Here is an 18,398-nt window from a genome sequence, read left to right on the forward strand (position 1 = left end):
TTACAATACTTGAAAAGAGCTTTGATTTTCAAATGCAACGTAAAAATGCCTTTTAATACTTTTTGAGACTTAATTTTTGCATGTTGCATTCAGCCTTAACTTTTCTTGTAACCTGTTTTTTTCATTTGAGTAATTACCTAATTTTTATTCTGCACAGTACTTGCTACACGATATTTCACAGTTGTTTAGGTCTGTAAATGTTCTGCATTTGATCAGTCCTTAAAGGCTGAACAGCAGACATGCACCTGCTGAAATTAGAAATGGAGCTAAAAAACAAATACCATAAAGATGCATATTTCTGCATGCTTTGTAAGGGCATTTTTCTAGTGCTTCAAACTCCTTACATCAAGGTATTAAAATTATTGTGCAGCTCTGCACGTTATGTGTGGTGAACTCGCAACTAAAATATAAAACTAAGGGTTTCTAAAATTGGTATTTTAATGCTATGCAATTCAATCCTATCTTCCTTGAAACCCAAAATCTGACAGACATGCCACTATCTCGGTGTTTTATTACTCCTGTGATGGGGTGTATGGTTTTGCTTTTGTTGTGCTGGAAGTGTTACGGAGAACTGCTACAGGGTGGGGTGAGATCTGACAAAATGCGCTTTTATCCCTCCCCCAACTCCCCGATGCCACTTTCTCACCTGTGCAATGGACACGTTTTCTCTGAAAGATAAAATATTGTGTGAAGTGTGTGACACGGACACCTTACGTGATGAGAAGAAAAAATAACGCTCCCGCTGTAAACATGCTTAGGAGGAAATCAGAACACTTTACAGCTACTGACCTGGCAAGGCCACGGTAGCTGACAGGGGGCTGGGTGGGGGGGGGGGGGGCAAAAAAATACAAGCTACACTACATACATTAAGAGAGATTAATTTATCATCTTAAAAAAAACACTTAGTAAGTAGTAGTTAGGTTGGTCAGCTGTGGCACTATGACTAACAGCGAATATGTCAGTCCCTCATCATGGAGCAAGTGGAAAATTATAGAGATCAGAAGAAAAAAATAATTTGGGGGAAGTCCAACGTGGAAAAGGTAGGACAAAGAGGAATATGCGAGCGGAAAGCCTGATTAGGAAAATGAGGGAATAGAGTGGATATTCGTTTGGGGGCCGTGAGTAATATATCGAACCGCCCACCACCTAGTTTACCTAAATGCACATAAAATACTTTTCAGGACACTGGAGTTACTGCTTGTGCTGCCCAGTCACCCACGAGCATCATCCAATGTTCCCCGGGCGCACTCAGTGTGCAAGCCAGATGCATGGCTACCCTGTTGCCTAGCGACAGTAAGCTCTCAGTATTTAAACAGGCTGTGGACGCGATGGCAAGGACCACGGGAGACATGAATGTGAAATCGAAACAAGGTGCTTCGCCAGCCTGGGGCTGGACCAAAGGCTCCCTTTACCCCCCAGGTGGAGTGGCTTTAGCAAAGATGGGCCATCTCTCCCTGAAAACCCGCAATGGAAGCCTTGTAGGGGCAGAAGGCCCGTTGGGAAACCTCCCATTTTTTTTTATGTACGACATATGTGACTTACCGAGCCTCTGAGCCATCATCTTTTTAAAGGTAAAGGCTGACATGTAAGTAAACATCTGAAAACCGCCATGTTCACAAGCAGCAGACCTGCAGCTTATTATACAGTGCTCTCCAGAAGGCTCTTTAAACACCGAGCTATCACACTGGCGATGACATCCTTGCCTAGCTGAAGGCTGCAAGAGAAATCCAGCCGCGATTAAGACCGACCAATCAGAAACTCTTATCGAGGGCTTATTTATTTAAATGATCTCCCACCGAGGCCCATATATATCCGCATCACTGTCCCTGATATTTCACTTGGATGCTGAGCCAGCTTTCTCATGTGCTACTTTACACAATGTTTCCCCAGAAAGTCCTGAAAAAGCAATCAAATTACTTTTACCTGCAGAATTGTGTTAGATTGGGGACACGTACCGTTGGAGCTGGTTAGTTTTTCTTGCCTCCATGTTACATATAGTCTGCCGAGTCTCCAGTAACCACACGGCATTTCTGAACATTTTGGCATCCTCTCCTCATCTGTGGGGGCATTTCTATATTACCCGCCAACCACCTTCAACACACCGAGCAGCCCCAGGCTAACAGTGACAATCTCTGGTTCATCCCACTTTTGAACACAGTTTGGAAAAGTAAACCAGGCCCCGGCAGAATTTTCAGTCAGAACTACTGCATTTATGAAATAAGAAAGTGGGGAAGATACAATAATGAACAGTTCTTAGCACCAGCAAGGACTGATACAGCATTAACAATTTGGAACGGTAATACAAGGAAGCACAGTTATGTAAATAACAAGGGTACTTAAGGAGAAGTACTCTATGGAACGGTGGACCTACAGGAATCTTTGGATTCTGTTCTCCATTAAAAAAAAATGTTTTAAAAGAACAAAGGTGGCAAACAGAATGCATCAGACAAGCTAAGATGGCACTGGTTTATGGCGCATGGTGAAAAGAGAAATTACCCCTCTTAGTTTCTAAAGTGAACCGCATGGAAGGTCGAACAACTTGGCTTATTTGAGCGAGGTGGACAAGAACCAGAAAATATTTCCAAAGCTAAAAAATGCTTCAAGTATGGTTAAAACCCGCCACTGAAAGTGGTCCACTGTAAGATTATATTTCCTCATTAACAAAATGGACTGGTCTTTGAGTGGAAGTTCAGTGCCCGTCTAGGAGTTCATCTGGGATCTGGTGGTCGGTGAATGGGGTCGGGGGTCATGGTCGATTCAAAGGAAGACTAGTCTTCAATGCCAATGTGCCAAGAGGGGCAGAGGACCACTGCATTTGGAAATGGATATAACACCAACAAGTAGGCCTCTGGGATACCAAGTTTTAGGAGAGGGTAAGTTGTGAAAAGCTGCTCATGGTGTTAATGTTTTGAGTTGTGGGGCCTGGGGCACTCACTCGACTTACTGGTTTCCGATATAAATTGGGATTGGGAGTTAGGGTCCTGTAGCATCTTGAAAAAGCTGTTTATCAGCATCTCCAAATATAGAAAGATGGTTCTGGATCACAATGATCAGTGGCCAAAATGGCACTACCCTGAGGTCCCCTCAAGGCCACCTTGGGAAAGAGGAAAGGTAGCACCTGCTACCACAAAGTCAGCTATGGCATGGAAGGATGTCTGAGGATGGATGCTACAGAACGCACCTATCACTTATCCCGCAGGAGGAGAGAATGTCTAGTGGTTGCAGATGGACAATATGGGGAGCAGCAGAGGAAGATGCAGGAGGGCCCGCCAGCACACACCTGTTAGTTGTTCAGGGAATTTAGTTAATATCCATCCCACCAAGAGAGTGCTGCCCAGACTGCTACTTTACTGGAAGACATCAGCCACTGACGAGGAATCTCCTTAAATGCTTTGTTGTTATATTTCAATTTTTTGTCCGCCCACACGGTGACCACGGCCAGCCTTCATTACTAGTGACAAGCCGGCACTGAATCAATAGACAAGAGTCACGGGCCACAGCCTGCTTTAGTAGTAAAATACCAGGCCTGGCCAGCAAAATGGCCAGGTACAGAGTGCCTTACTGATGAAACACCAGGATAAAGCCAGCCAAAACAAGGGACATTTTGAGCCGTCGCTTTAAGGTGCAAATCTACAGGGTGTCGAAGCAAATAACCATTAGAACCCCGGCGTGACGCCAGACGCTTCCAGTCGCGCTTGCATACACTACTAGCGGTTTATATTTTTGTACATTTTTACAAATGGCCCATAACAACCGGCAGCCACATATACTCAGGTGTTGACAGCCGGATAGAGCGTCATCTGCTAGAAATCACCACCTTTCGTAGGTGCAAGGAGGGGAAGGGACACGGAACGCTGGCAGGGGTCGCAGGGGGAGGAAAACAAGCTCAAAGCTGCAGCGTGTTGTCTGGTGAGATTAAGTCACACAGGACTTTTGGGAACGCGAGTTAAACAAGTCCTGTGTGTTAATGCGGCTCTGGTTCACGGGTTCATCCACCTCCCCGCTGCCGCGCCTGACTGAGGCTGCAGAGGTGAGAGGTGCACATCCGGGTCACCGCTGCACCAGAGATGAAACGCATCTGTGAACACCCGTGAGCGGCGCCCACCCTCGGACCACAGCTCCTGTCCGACGACGCAGAGCAGAGACATTTGGTCGATAGATTCGCGCGCGCGGTGGGCAGACAGCTACAGATGACCCTCATTAAACGAAGAGAAGGGCAGTGGGTGCGCGCTGGTAATCCAGTGATACGTCTCCGTTCAGCACCGAGCTGCCGCTGCCATAACTGCCCGTCAACACCAGCTACTCACTAATGCAATACATCGTTTAAAGCGAATAGGAACCGCATACCTTTAGGTCCTAGACTATTTGACCGAAACCATCTTTTTTTATAAACCTTTCCCGAAATGTTTTCCCCGAATGGATAATCAGTAATCTTACAACGAATCAGCCCACTTTGCATATTGCCTAATTTTCATAAAGGTCTGAGTGGAAGTTTGGTTCGGCAATTCCAAACAAGAGCCTTGCTACGGCTGAGACTTCAAAGAGCATTTATCCCATATTTGGTAATGTGCACAGTCCTGCCACCCCAGGTTAACCCTTTGAGTTACAAACACGGCCCTAGGCTTTGGGTTGGGACATCTCATATGCGCGCCACAAGGTACTTCCGAAAAAACACCCACCCACTGGTAAACATTTAGCCAGCAATTTGATGTTATAATGAAGTCCAGGTAAGAAAACCTTTGACCAGCGCAAAATTCCTGTAGCTAGATGAACACCGGTCTAAGGTGAAGGAGAGGCAAGAACCACAGGCAGTGGAGTTGCAGCATGAGCTGCTATATCAGCGAGAAAGGAAACAAGCATTGGCAAAGCCAACTGGCTTTGACAATGTGTGTTAGCCATTATGTACACCTTTGTGGCTACTGTTCAGAATGGCTAAATGTTCGTGGGGTGGATTGGACTGGGGGAGATTCTGAAAGGGTGGGGTAGATTTCCGAATAGTGGAGTAGCATGGATTGGGGTAGATTGGAGTGGGGTAAATTGGAGTGGGTGGAGTTGGGTAGATTAGAGTGGTAGATTGGGAGTGGGTAGATTGAATTGGGGTAGATTGGGATAGAGTGGGGTAGATTGGAGTGAAGTAGATTTAGGTAAATAGGAGAAGAGAAGATCAGGGTAGACTGGAGTGGAGTGGGATATATTGGGGTAGAGCAGAGTGGGGTAGATTGGGGTAGATTGAGGAAGATTGTACTGGGGTAGATTGAGTGGAGAAGGGTAGAGTGGGGTACACTGGAGTGGTGTGGGATAGATTGGGATGGGGTGGAGTGGGATAGAGTGGGGTGGAATGTAGTAGAGTGGAGTAGACTGGGGTAAATTGGAGTGGGGGTGGGGTCAATTAAATTGAGGTAGACTGGGGCAGAGTGGGATAGATTGGAGTGGAATAGATTGGAGTGAGGGAGATCTGAGTTGGCAATATTGGGAACAGTGGAGGGGGGTACATTGGGGAGAGGAGTGCAGTGGATTGGGGTAGAGTGGGGTGGGGTAGAGTTGAATGGGGTAGATTAAGATGGAGTGGGGTCGAGTAGATTGATTGGGTGGATTATGATAGGGTAGATTGGAGTAGAGTGGTGTAGTCTAGAATGAGATAGGAGTGGGTTAGTTTCGAGTGGGGTAGATTGGAGTGGATTGGAGTAGATTGGGGAAGATTTGAGTGGGGTAGTTTGAGGTGGAGTGGGGTACAGTAGATTGGAGTACGGTAGTTTGAGAAATGAGGTAGGGTAGATTGGGGTAGGGTAGATTGGGGTGGAGTGAGGTAGGGTAAATTTGTGTTGAATGGGGCAGGTTTGGGTTGCATGTGGTAGACTGGAGTGGAGTAGATTGGGTAGAGTGGAGTTAAGTGTGGTAGATTGGGTGGATTAGAATGGGGTAGATTGGGCAGATTAGAGTGGGTAGATTGGAGTGGGGTTGAGACTGAGTGAGATTGATTGTGGAAGAGTGGGGTGGATTGCAGAGTAGCGGAGTGTACTGGGGTATATAAGGGTGGAGTGTAGTGGGGTAGATTGGGTGGATTAGAGTAAGGTAGATTTTTATCTTTCTAAGAGTTTGGAGTCACTTCTTATGTCCTTACACAAAATCCATATGGTTTCCACACACATAAGGTGTCTTTTCCTTTCACCCATGACCATTTTTGAGATTTTAATGTACTACACCATATACTGTACTTTCTTTTTTGTATCACCCCCAGCCCTGAAGAGTCACGGGTAACCACCCATTTAAGACGAAACACATGTTGGCTGGTCTCATGTTCTTGGTATCTCCTCTGAAAGGAGAACCACTTTCACCAACACAAATTATAAAGAACGATTAGAAACAACTTTTGTTATTCGATCTTATTTCCATGTGCATATGTGATTACCCTCATAGAAATACTTCATTGTGTGCTCTGGACCTTGTATGTATAAACTTAAAGAGAGGGTCTTCCCCCACTCTTTTTTCAGGGGTTTTGGGTTCCCCCTGACCAAGCAGCACCGTTCCATATCAGCATTCTCTCCACTCTCAACGCTACCTTGTGTGCGCCAACCATTTCTGATTACTTAAAACCCTTCACAGAAACTCTCACGGTAGATTAAAGTAACATACTGGAGAAGGGTAGATTGGAGAGGGATGATTGGAGTAGGGTAGTTTGGAGTGGGTAGACTCAATTGGAGTGGGATAGATTGGAGTGGGGTAGAGTGAAGTGGGATAAATTGGAGTGAAATGGGGTAGAGTGGAGTCGATTAGGTTGGAGTGGGGTTGATTGGGGTGGAATGGGGTTGATTGGGTGGATTAGTGTAGACTGGAGTGGAGTAGACTAGAGCGAGATAGGACTGGAGTAGTTTGGAGTGGGGTAGACTGGAGTGGAGGGGTGGATTGGAGAGGAGTAGATGGGGCAGATTGGAGTGGGGCGGAAGGGATGGGGCACATTGGAGTACAGTAGTTTGGGTAGATTGGAGAAGGGTAGTTGGAGGTGGATTGAGGTAGGGTAGATTGGGGTGGGGTGGAACAGAATTGGGCGGAGTGGGGTAGGGTAGATTGGGTTGGAATGGGGCAGATTTAGGTGGCAGGCAGTGGCTGCTTATGCAGAATATCAAAGGAGCAGTTTAAATGGAGGCAGGTAGGAGAAGAGTCTTGCTATTTGTAAGGGACCTGGGCTATAACGAAGATAAGGTGGGTTTCAATGTTGGTGAGGAAGTTCTGCGATGATACTGGGGACAAGGATGTGTTGAAGGTACTTGCCCAAGACTTGAAAAGCGCACTTTAGCGAAGGTATGGGGAGAGCAAAGAGGAAATTGGCTTCAGTATGTGGAGTCAGTTCAGTTCAGTCTATCTTTATTTCGGTGGTTAAAAACCATCATAAAAATACACAATACATTACAAAACCACAATCAATATGTTACATTGATAATCTGAACTTTACAATGTTAAAAAAAATAGATTTAAAATAAGTATCATTCTAAGAAATAATTAAAAGGGGAAAATCGTATAATTCATTTCAACCTGCCTCAGCCCCTAGTAGTTCTCAATTTCACAACAATTTTTAGAAAGCTCATTATAGAACACAGAGTACGCGTGTCAGTTGCTCTTTGCAAAAATAGTAAAGCAGTTTTAGCATGGCGGGTTTTTGACTCCTTTAAAATGTCCACAAGGAATCTTCTACATGGGGTTTTATAAAAAGAACATAATAATACAAAATGAAGGGTGTCCTGCGGAGACCTATTGTCGCAGCCGCAGGCACCCTTCTGCTCAATTGTTAAAGTAAAACCAGACGGATAAGCTAAAATGTGTGGTAACAAATTGAGCCTAAAACGTCACATTAAAAACCTCTCTTGTTGACTGTGCATTAAAAAAAGGTACGGTTCCATGCCCATTTCATTACTCACAAGAGAGTGTGCTACTACAGATAATTTGTTGAAGTGAAGTCGATTCCAAGAATGGTCGTAATTATCCAATAACAGCTTTTGGATGCAGTTTTTGCTAGAGCTGTCAATCATTGAGGGATCAGAAAATAGCATTTGGTAGTCAACGGACTCTAGAGTTTCTTTAATGTATTTAAGCCAGGGAATTTGTAACCATCTGTCTCTCCGAAGACAATCTTCAATAATCGGTCTTGTTAATTCAGCGTTTGGATTTAGCCAGATTCGAAGCCAGGTCAAAATTGGTCTTATTCTAATCAGGTCAGAAATGTACGGGGTACCAAGCTCCTTGTGTGTGACTGCTGCTGGGATGCTCTGGGGAAGCTTTAACAGTTTCTTTAAAAATTTGTCTTCCTCAGTTTGTATCTGTTGTGCATCCCTAAAGCCCCAAACTTCTGCCCCGTACGTAGCTTTAGAAATACTGACCGCTCTATACAGTGTCATTACTTGTTCAGGAGACCAACGACCCATCCTTCGTGCAAAGTTTAAAATGGCGCCATTCGCTGAAACAAGTTTCCTGCACCTTTCCTCCACCAAAGGGGCAAACCTAATTTTTTTCATCAAACAAGAGACCCAAGTAAGAAAAAGTATTCACAGTTTCCAAGACATGTGTTCCTATTTTGAACGAGAATCTCTTGAGAGGTTTTCTCCCTGCCACCATGATAAAGGACTTAGACAGATTTACAGAGAGATCTAAATTCTCCATGAAACTTGCAAAGCCACTAATTAGCCGCTGCAGACTCACTGCTGTTCGTGCGAGCAGGACCGCGTCATCCGCGTACAAAAGTACCGGTATGTGACGCGGTCCTACTTTTGGGCAGTCAGTCCCCAGTGTCAGCAGCGCACTCTCCAGGTCGTTTATGTAGAGAAAAATAAAAATAGAGCCAGGATACACCCCTGCCTCACCCCGCTAGTGCACAGGAAGGGATCAGTACTCACCCTCCCGCGCTATAGCGGACCTTGGCAGTGGTGTTCCAATGGAGTTCCATGAGTATGTTTATCAGATCTGGATCAATTCCCAATCTGTACATGAGCGCCCAGAGTTTTGATCTGTTTGCTGCTGCAAGGTCCATGAACCCCATGAATGGAGTTCCTGAATCTGACTTAGTGTATTTCGCCACTAAAAGGTATAAATTAAGACATTGGTCACTAGTTGACTTGCCTGTTCTGAACCCATACTGAGTCTCCACCAGGATGTTATGTGCTTCAGACCATTCTGTAAGGCGGTTTAGTATTACCCTACCTAGAAGTTTCGCTGAGACGTCAATCAGCAAGATTGGTCTGTAGCACTGTGGATTGTCCCTGCAGCCTTTCTTATATATAGGGACAATCACTGCAGTTGACCAAGATCTCGGAAGACCAGTTTTAACAGCTGCGTTAAGTACTCTGGTCATGATAGGTGCCCAAAGATCAGTGTTACTTAAGAGAAGGTCTGGGGGTGTGCCGTCCGGACCTGGCGCTTTATTTCGCGTCAGCCCTAGCACTGCCTTTAAGACTTCTGCCAAGGAGAATTCTAGCTCTACTGCTCTGGGACCCTCCCATACTCCCTCCCCATTTGCTATCTCCTGTTGATTATACAAACTTTTAAAATGGTTCGTCCATTGTTCGGGGAGTATATTGGTACTAATTACAGGAGAACTGGAGTCTTGGTAACAGGGTCTATTTATGATTCTCCAGAATTGGGCATGGTCTCTATTTTCTCCAGCTTCTCTAAGGTCTGCCCACACTTCTTTGAAGTGCACTCTTTCTTTGCTTAACCTGTGATTTATAATTGCGTCTACAGAGGGCAATTTCATTCTTGTCTCTTGGGGACTTCTTTAAGCTCTGTTTTAATTCTCTAAGTCCCCGTGAGCAATACCGGTCAAACCATCTAGGCGTCTTTTGGTCCTTAATAGGCCTCTTAGTTAATAATAATTATTGCACTATCCTAGTAAAGGATTCAAACGCCAGTACCACATCACTATCCTCTTTTGCTAGGTCTAGACAGGTCTCTATGTGTTCTTTACCTCTAACCACTAAGCTGATATAGAAGTCTTGTGGGTTAATCATTGCCCATCTTATACGCCTCCCTTGGTCCGTTAGTTGGATTACCCTGTCCCCACCTGATATTTTACTGGTAGATTGTTATATTCTATTTCCATAGTTAGGGGGCTATGGTCGCTAAAAGGACTCCACTCCGTTCTTACCTTAATAATCTGGGTTTTAGCAAAAGCAGAGATTACTACAAAGTCTATTATAGAAGCACATCCTCTTCCTTTAAATGTAGGAATGGGGGTGTCTCATGCTTTTAGTGGCAATAGATCCATTGTATGAGTAAGGGCAAAGCTATCAAATATCTTCATAATCAATGTGCCCTCTCTGCTATGTTCGAAGTGTGGTCCACTTTCAACAACACATGAGGACCAATCAGGGGAAATAGGTAATACCTTTGGGCACAGATGACAGTTAAAATCTCCCATCAACAGAACAATTGGTTCAAGCCCCCCCTGCCTTAAATCTGTTTCCTCATTTAGCCTACTCTCTAGCTCTATTAATGTAGGGAAGTTTCCCTCAATTGGGCCCGGATTATAAAAATTTAAGATTAAAAAACTCACCACATGTCCCTGAAATTTCACTGCTTGTATGGAGTCAGACACCCAGGCTGGTTGTGACCAGGTGCCTTTTAGATCCAAGTCAACATATATCACTGAACCTCCTATTGCCCTCCCCGATCTTGATTCTTGAGCTGTCCTGAAGAAACATTTATAGCCCTCTAATTGGCAGGAGTCAGAGTCTCGCGCCCATGTTTCTTGTAAGGCTATAATATGAAAGCCCCTTATATACTCTCTCCATTCTTCATTGTTAAATTTACCCCCCCAGGCCTGCTATATTCCAGGACAGAAAGGCTAGTCCTGCCCTGTTTACAGTCCTTCCCTCTAGACAGTGATCATTTAAACTACAGTTTCCTGTTTCATGGATCTCTGGGGCTTTATCATTCACTATTTGTTTTGGATGAGCTTCTATCCTGGTATTTAGCCCGTTCATGCTGTTAACAATTCCCTCCTCCATTTTCGAGCAAGCCCGACCCCCTGTACTAGAAGTAGTTACAGGTTCTTTGTCTTTGAGGGGTAGTCAATCGTTTTCCTCAAGCGACTGCAAAGGGGCAAATCTATTTCTCCACTGAGAGTAATCTCGCGGTGGAAGGAGCTGGTCGGGGTAGTTTGTAGCTCTAACACTTTGGATATGTTGTGGCCTGCCCGAGTTCCATGATACGTGGTCAGCATTATTACTACTCCAACTCCTTGGGTAAAAGTACCCAAGGGGGAGTGCACAAATTGTGCTGGTATTATTTCTGTTGGAATTCTTCAGTATGTAGTCCACCAGTCTAGTATCTCTGAAATTAGCCACAATACAATCCCCCCTTATGTCCTTTTTCCTGCCCCCTAACCAATTAACTCTTCTTACATGCACTATCTCCCCCCTTTCACCAACATTCAGTGGTCTATGAATATCCAGCCACTTGGAGATTTTAGCATGTAATTGAGAGTGCGATTCTTTGTCAGAGGCCCTGATTTCTGGTACCCCCGCAAAAACTATGACAAAGGGACTGGCTTCTGGAGGTAAGTTTATATGTGGGGGAGGGCTATTTGGACTATAGAAAGGATCAGAGTCTATGTGAGGCGAGCTATAAGTGCCGTTTCTAACATGCTGAACTTCCTGGCCCCTTTGGATTAGTGGTTGCAGGGGAGCCTTATCAGTGTGTTTGGAGCTCATCTTTTGATTTGGTCCCCCTCTCTGATCTTGAGACACTATTGGTGCATCATGTATCTGGGCAACCATATGTTGGATATTACTGACACAGTTGATGTTACTCCTTGTGTTATTAGGGGTATTGGCGGCCACACTAAGATATTGGTTAGCACCTGATTGGGGATTCTTAGGTGTCAGATCTAATATCTTGCCATGTTTGATCAGTTCGCTTGCTATTTTATCCAGCTTACTTATAATAGGTTTCATCTGGGCAATAATGAAAGTTTCGAGATATTTCTTAAGATCGCCTATAACCTCCTCAATCCAACCTGGTGGGTTTGTGTTTATGGGAACCTTATCTTCTACAAGGAAGACATCTTGCCTATTTTTAGACCGACCATTTTCTGTAAGTGCCATAGTTTTCCTCTGTTGTCTCTTACTCCTCCCCCGTTGCTTTGGTTTGCTATGGGGGATCGAGTCACTATGCCCTGCGATTTTTACCCCCGGGCTAGGTACAGGTTGTGCACAAGGGAGATCTTCTAGCGGGTTACTTAATGACACTAAATTTCCAGTCAAGTTAGGGCTGTCTGCTATTATGTAATCCCTTGGTTGTGTTGGGGTAGCTGCTATAGGGGTGGGTGAAGCAGAAAGGCTCCTTTCCATGCGTTCTATCTCCCCAGATACCTTCCTCAACATTAAATCAATTGCGGTGTTTTTTAAAAACTTTTTTGGAGGCAAGATTATTTTTTTCCGCTGGGGTTTGATCCGGGGTTTCCCCTAAGGATACTTTGCTCGTAGTCGAGCGAGTTTTAGGGTGATTAGACATGGTAACTGTGGTTTTAAACTAGCTCTTAACGTGCCCTACAAAGCAGTCCAAACTTTCCTTCTACTGGGAGGCTAATTCTCTCTATGCTATATTTACTACTAAGTCTTTTTATCCAATACTCCCCCTCTTCCTAGTCCAACAGCTGGATGGCGCAAAATGAACTACGAGGCCCCCATATCCAAAATCAACAGTACCTTGCAAAATGTTAGAGCCAAGGGGGGTGGCCCGTCCCGTCCCTGGTCGTCCCCGGACGGCCAAAGACGGCCCGCCCTTTGCCCGGGCTTCGCCCGGCGTCCCGCGAGGGAGGGCTGCCTCTATTTTTATGCGCCTCCTGGCGCTGACGAGTGACCACGCGGGTCGCGTGGTCTGCTGGGAGGTGTGGTCCTCCTGCGCTCCACTCGGCGGCCGGCTCCCCAGGTGGCAGTGGGAGCGGGGCAGCGGGAGGCAGGGGCAGTTCGGCAACAAGCAAAAAGGGCTGCAATACCCCACGATGCTCAGAGGGTTTCCAGGGGGTCAACAGCAACAGCGGCATGTGGCGGCAAGTAGGTGGTTTCAGATACGCTCCCCCCGCTCTGCAGGGCTGCCTCTATTTTTATGCGCCTCCTGGCGCTGACGAGTGACCACGCGGGTCGCGTGGTCTGCTGGGAGGTGTAGTCCTCCTGCGCTCCACTCGGCGGCCGGCTCCCCAGGTGGCAGTGGGAGCGGGGCAACGGGAGGCAGGGGCAGTTCGGCATCAAGCAAAAAGGGCTGCAATACCCCACGATGCTCAGAGGGTCTCCAGGGGGTCAACAGCAACAGCGGCAAGTGGCGGCATGTAGGTGGTTTCAGATACGCTCCCCCCGCTCTGCAGGGCTGCCTCTATTTTTATGCGCCTCCTGGCGCTGACGAGTGACCACGCGGGTCACGTGGTCTGCTGGGAGGTGTAGTCCTCCTGCGCTCCACTCGGCGGCCGGCTCCCCAGGTGGCAGTGGGAGCGGGGCAGCGGGAGGCAGGGGCAGTTCGGCAACAAGCAAAAAGGACTGCAATACCCCACGATGCTCAGAGTGTCTCCAGAGGGTCAACAGCAACAGCGGCAAGTGGCGGCAAGTAGGTGGTTTCAGATACGCTCCCTCTCTGGAGTCAATTTCACTGCTGGTGGAGGTGGAGCTGGAAGTAGGACAAAGGGCTGGGTAAAGAGGGCAGGATTTCAGGAACTTCACTGGGTTAGGGAAAATGGTCATCTGTTTCTTGTCATTCCATGAGAGGTAAAGGGGTCAAAGGCAATCACAAGACGAAAGGTGGTCAGAGAATGCAGATTTATTGAAGAGAAAGTCTAGATATTTTTTGTAGCCCCATTATCGTATTTTAGCTTGCTCCGTTTTTATCACCAGAGAGTTGAAAAAGCATGGTGAGAGAGCTTTAGTCACACAGCCCATCACATCCTGTGCCCAAAACTACAAGGATACAAATCAAAGAAAGTATTATGATTAACTGCGCTGTATGGTCTGGAGTACTTTTAAAATGCTTTCCAACCCTTGATGGTACAGAAAAACAAATGCAAACACAAGGATATGATGGACGGAGCACTGAAACTTTTCAGATACTCATCCCCAGTCACAGATCTACCTTGAATCCACCATTGTTCTTTAGCTCACTTCACCACCCGAGTTCAGACCCAGCCATATGCAAATCAGTCTTGACCCTGTTCCTCATGGGAACAGTCCTGCCCGAACTGCCAAACTAGGTCTTCCCTGAACTGGAAACAAGCATCCTGGGATCGGGAAATAAGCATCCTGGGACCGGTTTTGGGGCAACACCCCTCATCAGCCAGGCTAGCTTGAATCCAGAGGCAAAGTGAGCAAGGGACCCACGTCTGGGCATACCCCGCCAACTTAGGGCGAACGAAGAAAACACAAGGAGCAGACGGAAGCTTGGCTGATGAGGGGTGGTACCCTGAAACCGGCTCCAGGATGCTTTTTTCTGGTTCAGGGAAGGCCTGGCTTAGCAGTTCAGGTTGGACTGTTCCCATGAGGTACAGGGTCAAGACTGATTTGCATATGGATGAGTCTGAACTGGGGTGGCGAAGTGAGCCAAAGGACGACAATAGATAGATAATAGTGACTGGGGATGAGTGTCTGAAAGGTTTCAGCGCTCAGTCCATTGTCTTGTGTTTGCACCGAAAAACAAATGATCAGCCCCTGTTGGGACAGACTGCAAGGTGTTCATTATTTTAGGCAATTACTGCACCTGATGACTCTTTCCATCATGCCTTACAATTTAACTACTTTGCAACAGCCAAGAGTACGCTGAGCTCTGTTAGTGCATCAACATATTTGTGACAATTCTGTGCATAGTCTAGTACCTGCGAAACTAATTATTTATTACCTTTGGTAACAAATTATGAAGATATAAGTTAATTTAATCATCAGCACCAATATTTAAGATTTTCCCAAATTATTTCAATGAGTTGAGGTGGTAACCTATTCGTGCTGGTCATGGCTGGTGTGCTATACACATTTGTCAGCCAAATGTGTCCTAAGCGTGTTCACTGCAAGTTTAAGAAGCAACACAACAAGATGGAACCAATGCACTTTATGCTGCGTGCAAATTGCTGCGAAATTGATGATTGATTGGATTATAAATACAACAACAAAGAAGTATGTTAGTCTTTAATTTTTTTTTTAAGTATTTCGAATCTCTTACTAGTTTGGAATAGCCGCCGTAAATGATTACATTCCCTTCCTGGTTAGTGGCCATCTGGCAGCCAGACCTTGGCGTGGGACCGGTCCCTGTTGGTGATATCTTTGTCCACTTGAAAGTGTCCAGGTTAAATGAATATACATCATTGTAATACACATAATCTCTAGTAGGACAAAAGAACAAGCAGAATAAAGACAATTATGAAATCATACATTTTCTATAGATTCAGGCAACACTATAACCATAATAACAATCTGTCATCAGGTCCATTGCCATTAAGGATAGTGAGTTGGCCATTAAGGAAGTACATGGCCAACTCACTATCAGATTGATGGTTGCAACCAACAAAGACTATGTATAAGAATTGCTGAAATTCTAATTTGCTTAATACTAAATCTTTAAATCCCCCTACCAATCAGACATTTACCCAGCTGTACAAGTGCTGCAAATGTACGTGGCTTTATTTGTGCACTCACTCATAAAAAGATGCCTTACGCTCAGCGGAATGTCAAAATTTGCATATCAGTTATCTCATCAGAAATGGTTGATGTATTGACTTTTGACAATAATAGAAACTGCCATATCCCTATAATTCACACCTACAACCAGACTCCACTAATGTAGCGCCATCTGTAGAAATAATAGCTCATTGCCAACAGTATGTCATTTACCTTGTACTCTCATGGAATCCTCCAAAAACAATCAGTTGCCTCTTGCAGGCGACCATGCGATGGCCACTTCTTCCTGAGGGACCACCAGTAGCCCTGAAAAAACAAGATATAAAAATAGTTGTAGATATTACTTAACCACTGAGAAGTGTTTATAGACGTACTTGATAGCCTGCTGCACAAATACATTTTCTGTCACACAACCATGTCCACTAATTCTTTCTTTATGTGGAAAGAGCCTATATTTAAAAAGGAAACTTTCAAAGCAGGACATGAGTTAAAATAATTTACCATATGCAGAAGCACAACCTTTAGCTGCCTACTGCAACTGGTATTTCTGAATCAAACAACAAAATTGTACAACTGAAAAGGCAGTGAACTTTAATAAATATTTATGGGGCCTAGACATGCACACGTTTTTAACAGGTATGTGAGTCCGAGATCCGCACTCTCCATGTGTATACCAAAGCCTTTCTGCTTGGGTCCATGGATTGGAGGTCTGGTTTGGCTGGACCTAGACTTCTGGATGTGACTCGTGGGTATCGCTGTATTCGTCTTTTTTTTCTTGTAGTGCATCCAGGCTTGTTTAGAATTCATTCAACTGGTGGAAGAAAATGGCTCTGAGTTACCCCTTTGACTAACCGTTCAAAATGTACAGCTTCGGCATGTCTTATTTATCTATAGTGTGTGAGTTATTCTGGAAATGCCCCGTGAATCCAGCACGGCTGGGTGTGATCCCGTATACATGCAATGACCCTGCTTTCTTATAAAAGGAGATAATGTGCAGTTTTGATGTGAAGCGTGGTGTCCCTCTATAGATTAGATCACTTGTAGCTTTCTCAAGAGTGTGCTCGTGCAACCAGTGTCTGTTAGTTGATCTCGCCTTAGTTTGTGAAATTAATCAGCAGAAGTTCTCCGGGGCTGAATACCTGATTCCCGCGGCTCATGCCGCTGTCTCTAAAGGGGTTTCTTGTTTCTCGGCGTTGTGGTTCTGCTCGCGGTTTCTGTTGACAAGTCACAGTCGGTCCTTCCACCCTCGCCCTCCCATGGAGCAAGTAGGATAGTAACTTAGGAGTCACTTGCACTGGTACTACACTGAGCGGGGAGCTATAAGCTTACAGCCCGTCCCTTTAGAGGCAGGTTCGTCCTTTTTTGCACTAGGTGTGAGAAAGCAGAGCCAATAGTTAGAAACCTCCACTTTGGTCCTGACGAATGCTACGTACCCTTTGGGGACACAAATGCAGAAACATGTTGACCACACTTAACACGGTGAAGGGAGAATAACGCCCCACGTCACCGTTCACCCCTTTAAATACCATACATTTGCTCCTTGAATAAACATAGTCTATTGACAAATGTAATTGTTTTTAAATCACTTGTCACTTTCCCACGGCCATCACTTAGCTTTAAAAGTGCATCCCTGTCTCCAGGTGTATGCCCGCCCTCTATCAAACCAAGTTTTTAGAGGGCGAGGACAGCCGATGATGAAGCATTATACCGGGCGGTGTGAGAGGCAAGTCCGTAACTTTTTATTAGATGCCCCCACAGGTAGTGCATCTCTTTTTAACTCTGTAGGTAACTGTAGGAACTCACTCTAGGGGCAGCCGATTTTTATGTGTTCATAGTAGAGTGGAGGCTGGCTTGCTCCTAGGCCCCATGCCTCTAGTTACCATCCTCAGCAAGCACTGAGGTTAGTGTGTGTGGATGATATATATCTGACAGACGACGACTTAGAGAGGCACTTCACCAGGATAAGCACCATTATTATGGGATTTGCCAGAGAGGCCTTCAAATTCAACTTTAAAAAAATCAAAAATAGCCCACTTCAATGTCCTATTTTTGGGATATGAGCTGTCAAGTGAAGGCAAAAGTCTGGCAGCAAACTTTTTAGAAAAGTGTGTGCTGCTCCAGCCTCCAAAATCATTTAAAAATTGAAATCAATACTAGGATTCCTAAATCTCGGAAGGGCATACATTTTAGATTACGCACAAAGGGTAAAATCATTCTATGACTTAATAAAACCTGACTTTTCAGCCAGAGATTGGACACAAGTTGAAGTTGAAGTTAAGGGAATTTATAGAGCGCACGTATACCAAAAAGGTTTCATGGCGCTAATTCGGACGGGCAGCAGATCAAGGCAACATTTAGACCGCAAAGGCCCTAGTGAATAACCAGGTCATCAGACATTTACGGAACTCCAGGTATGAGAGGGAGGATCGTAAATTATCGGGAAGGGAGTTCCAGAACCGAGGGGCCTGGAAGGAGAAGCTCAGCCCCCCATGTTTCTTCCTAACAAAATGTGGAACAACCAAGAGGTTCTTGGAGGGAGACCAAAGGTTTTTCTGGAGGGAGTGTAGATTGTTAACCTAGATGCTACATAAGATGGAGCTAAGCCCGCTAATGATTTGAAAATAAGACACCCAAGTTTAAATAGGCATCTATGAGCAAGAGGTAACCAATGCAATTGCCTCAGAAGCGGAAGAGCATGATGGTATCTAGGCCGTCTATAAATCAGTCTAGCTGCCTGATTTTGAATGAGCTGTAGCCGGC

At 45.3% G+C, this 18,398-nt stretch overlaps 1 protein-coding gene across 2 annotated transcripts in view; it reads right to left on the reverse strand.

Annotated features, from left to right (window-relative positions):
* The window catches only part of KLHDC4 (kelch domain containing 4), a 318,635-nt gene that overhangs the window by 115,832 nt on the left and 184,405 nt on the right, over positions 1-18,398 (reverse strand). For both annotated transcript variants that reach the window (XM_078671222.1, XM_078671221.1), the window contains exons 6-7: positions 15,852-15,944; positions 15,184-15,343 (exon numbers count right to left, since the gene is read on the reverse strand). In XM_078671222.1, the coding sequence (XP_078527348.1) occupies positions 15,184-15,343; positions 15,852-15,944 (253 nt within the window). The remainder of the gene's footprint in view (positions 1-15,183; positions 15,344-15,851; positions 15,945-18,398) is intronic.

Source organism: Lissotriton helveticus, chromosome 12 (genome assembly GCF_964261635.1).
Source record: "Lissotriton helveticus chromosome 12, aLisHel1.1, whole genome shotgun sequence".
In the NCBI taxonomy this organism is placed as follows: Eukaryota; Metazoa; Chordata; class Amphibia; order Caudata; family Salamandridae; genus Lissotriton; species Lissotriton helveticus.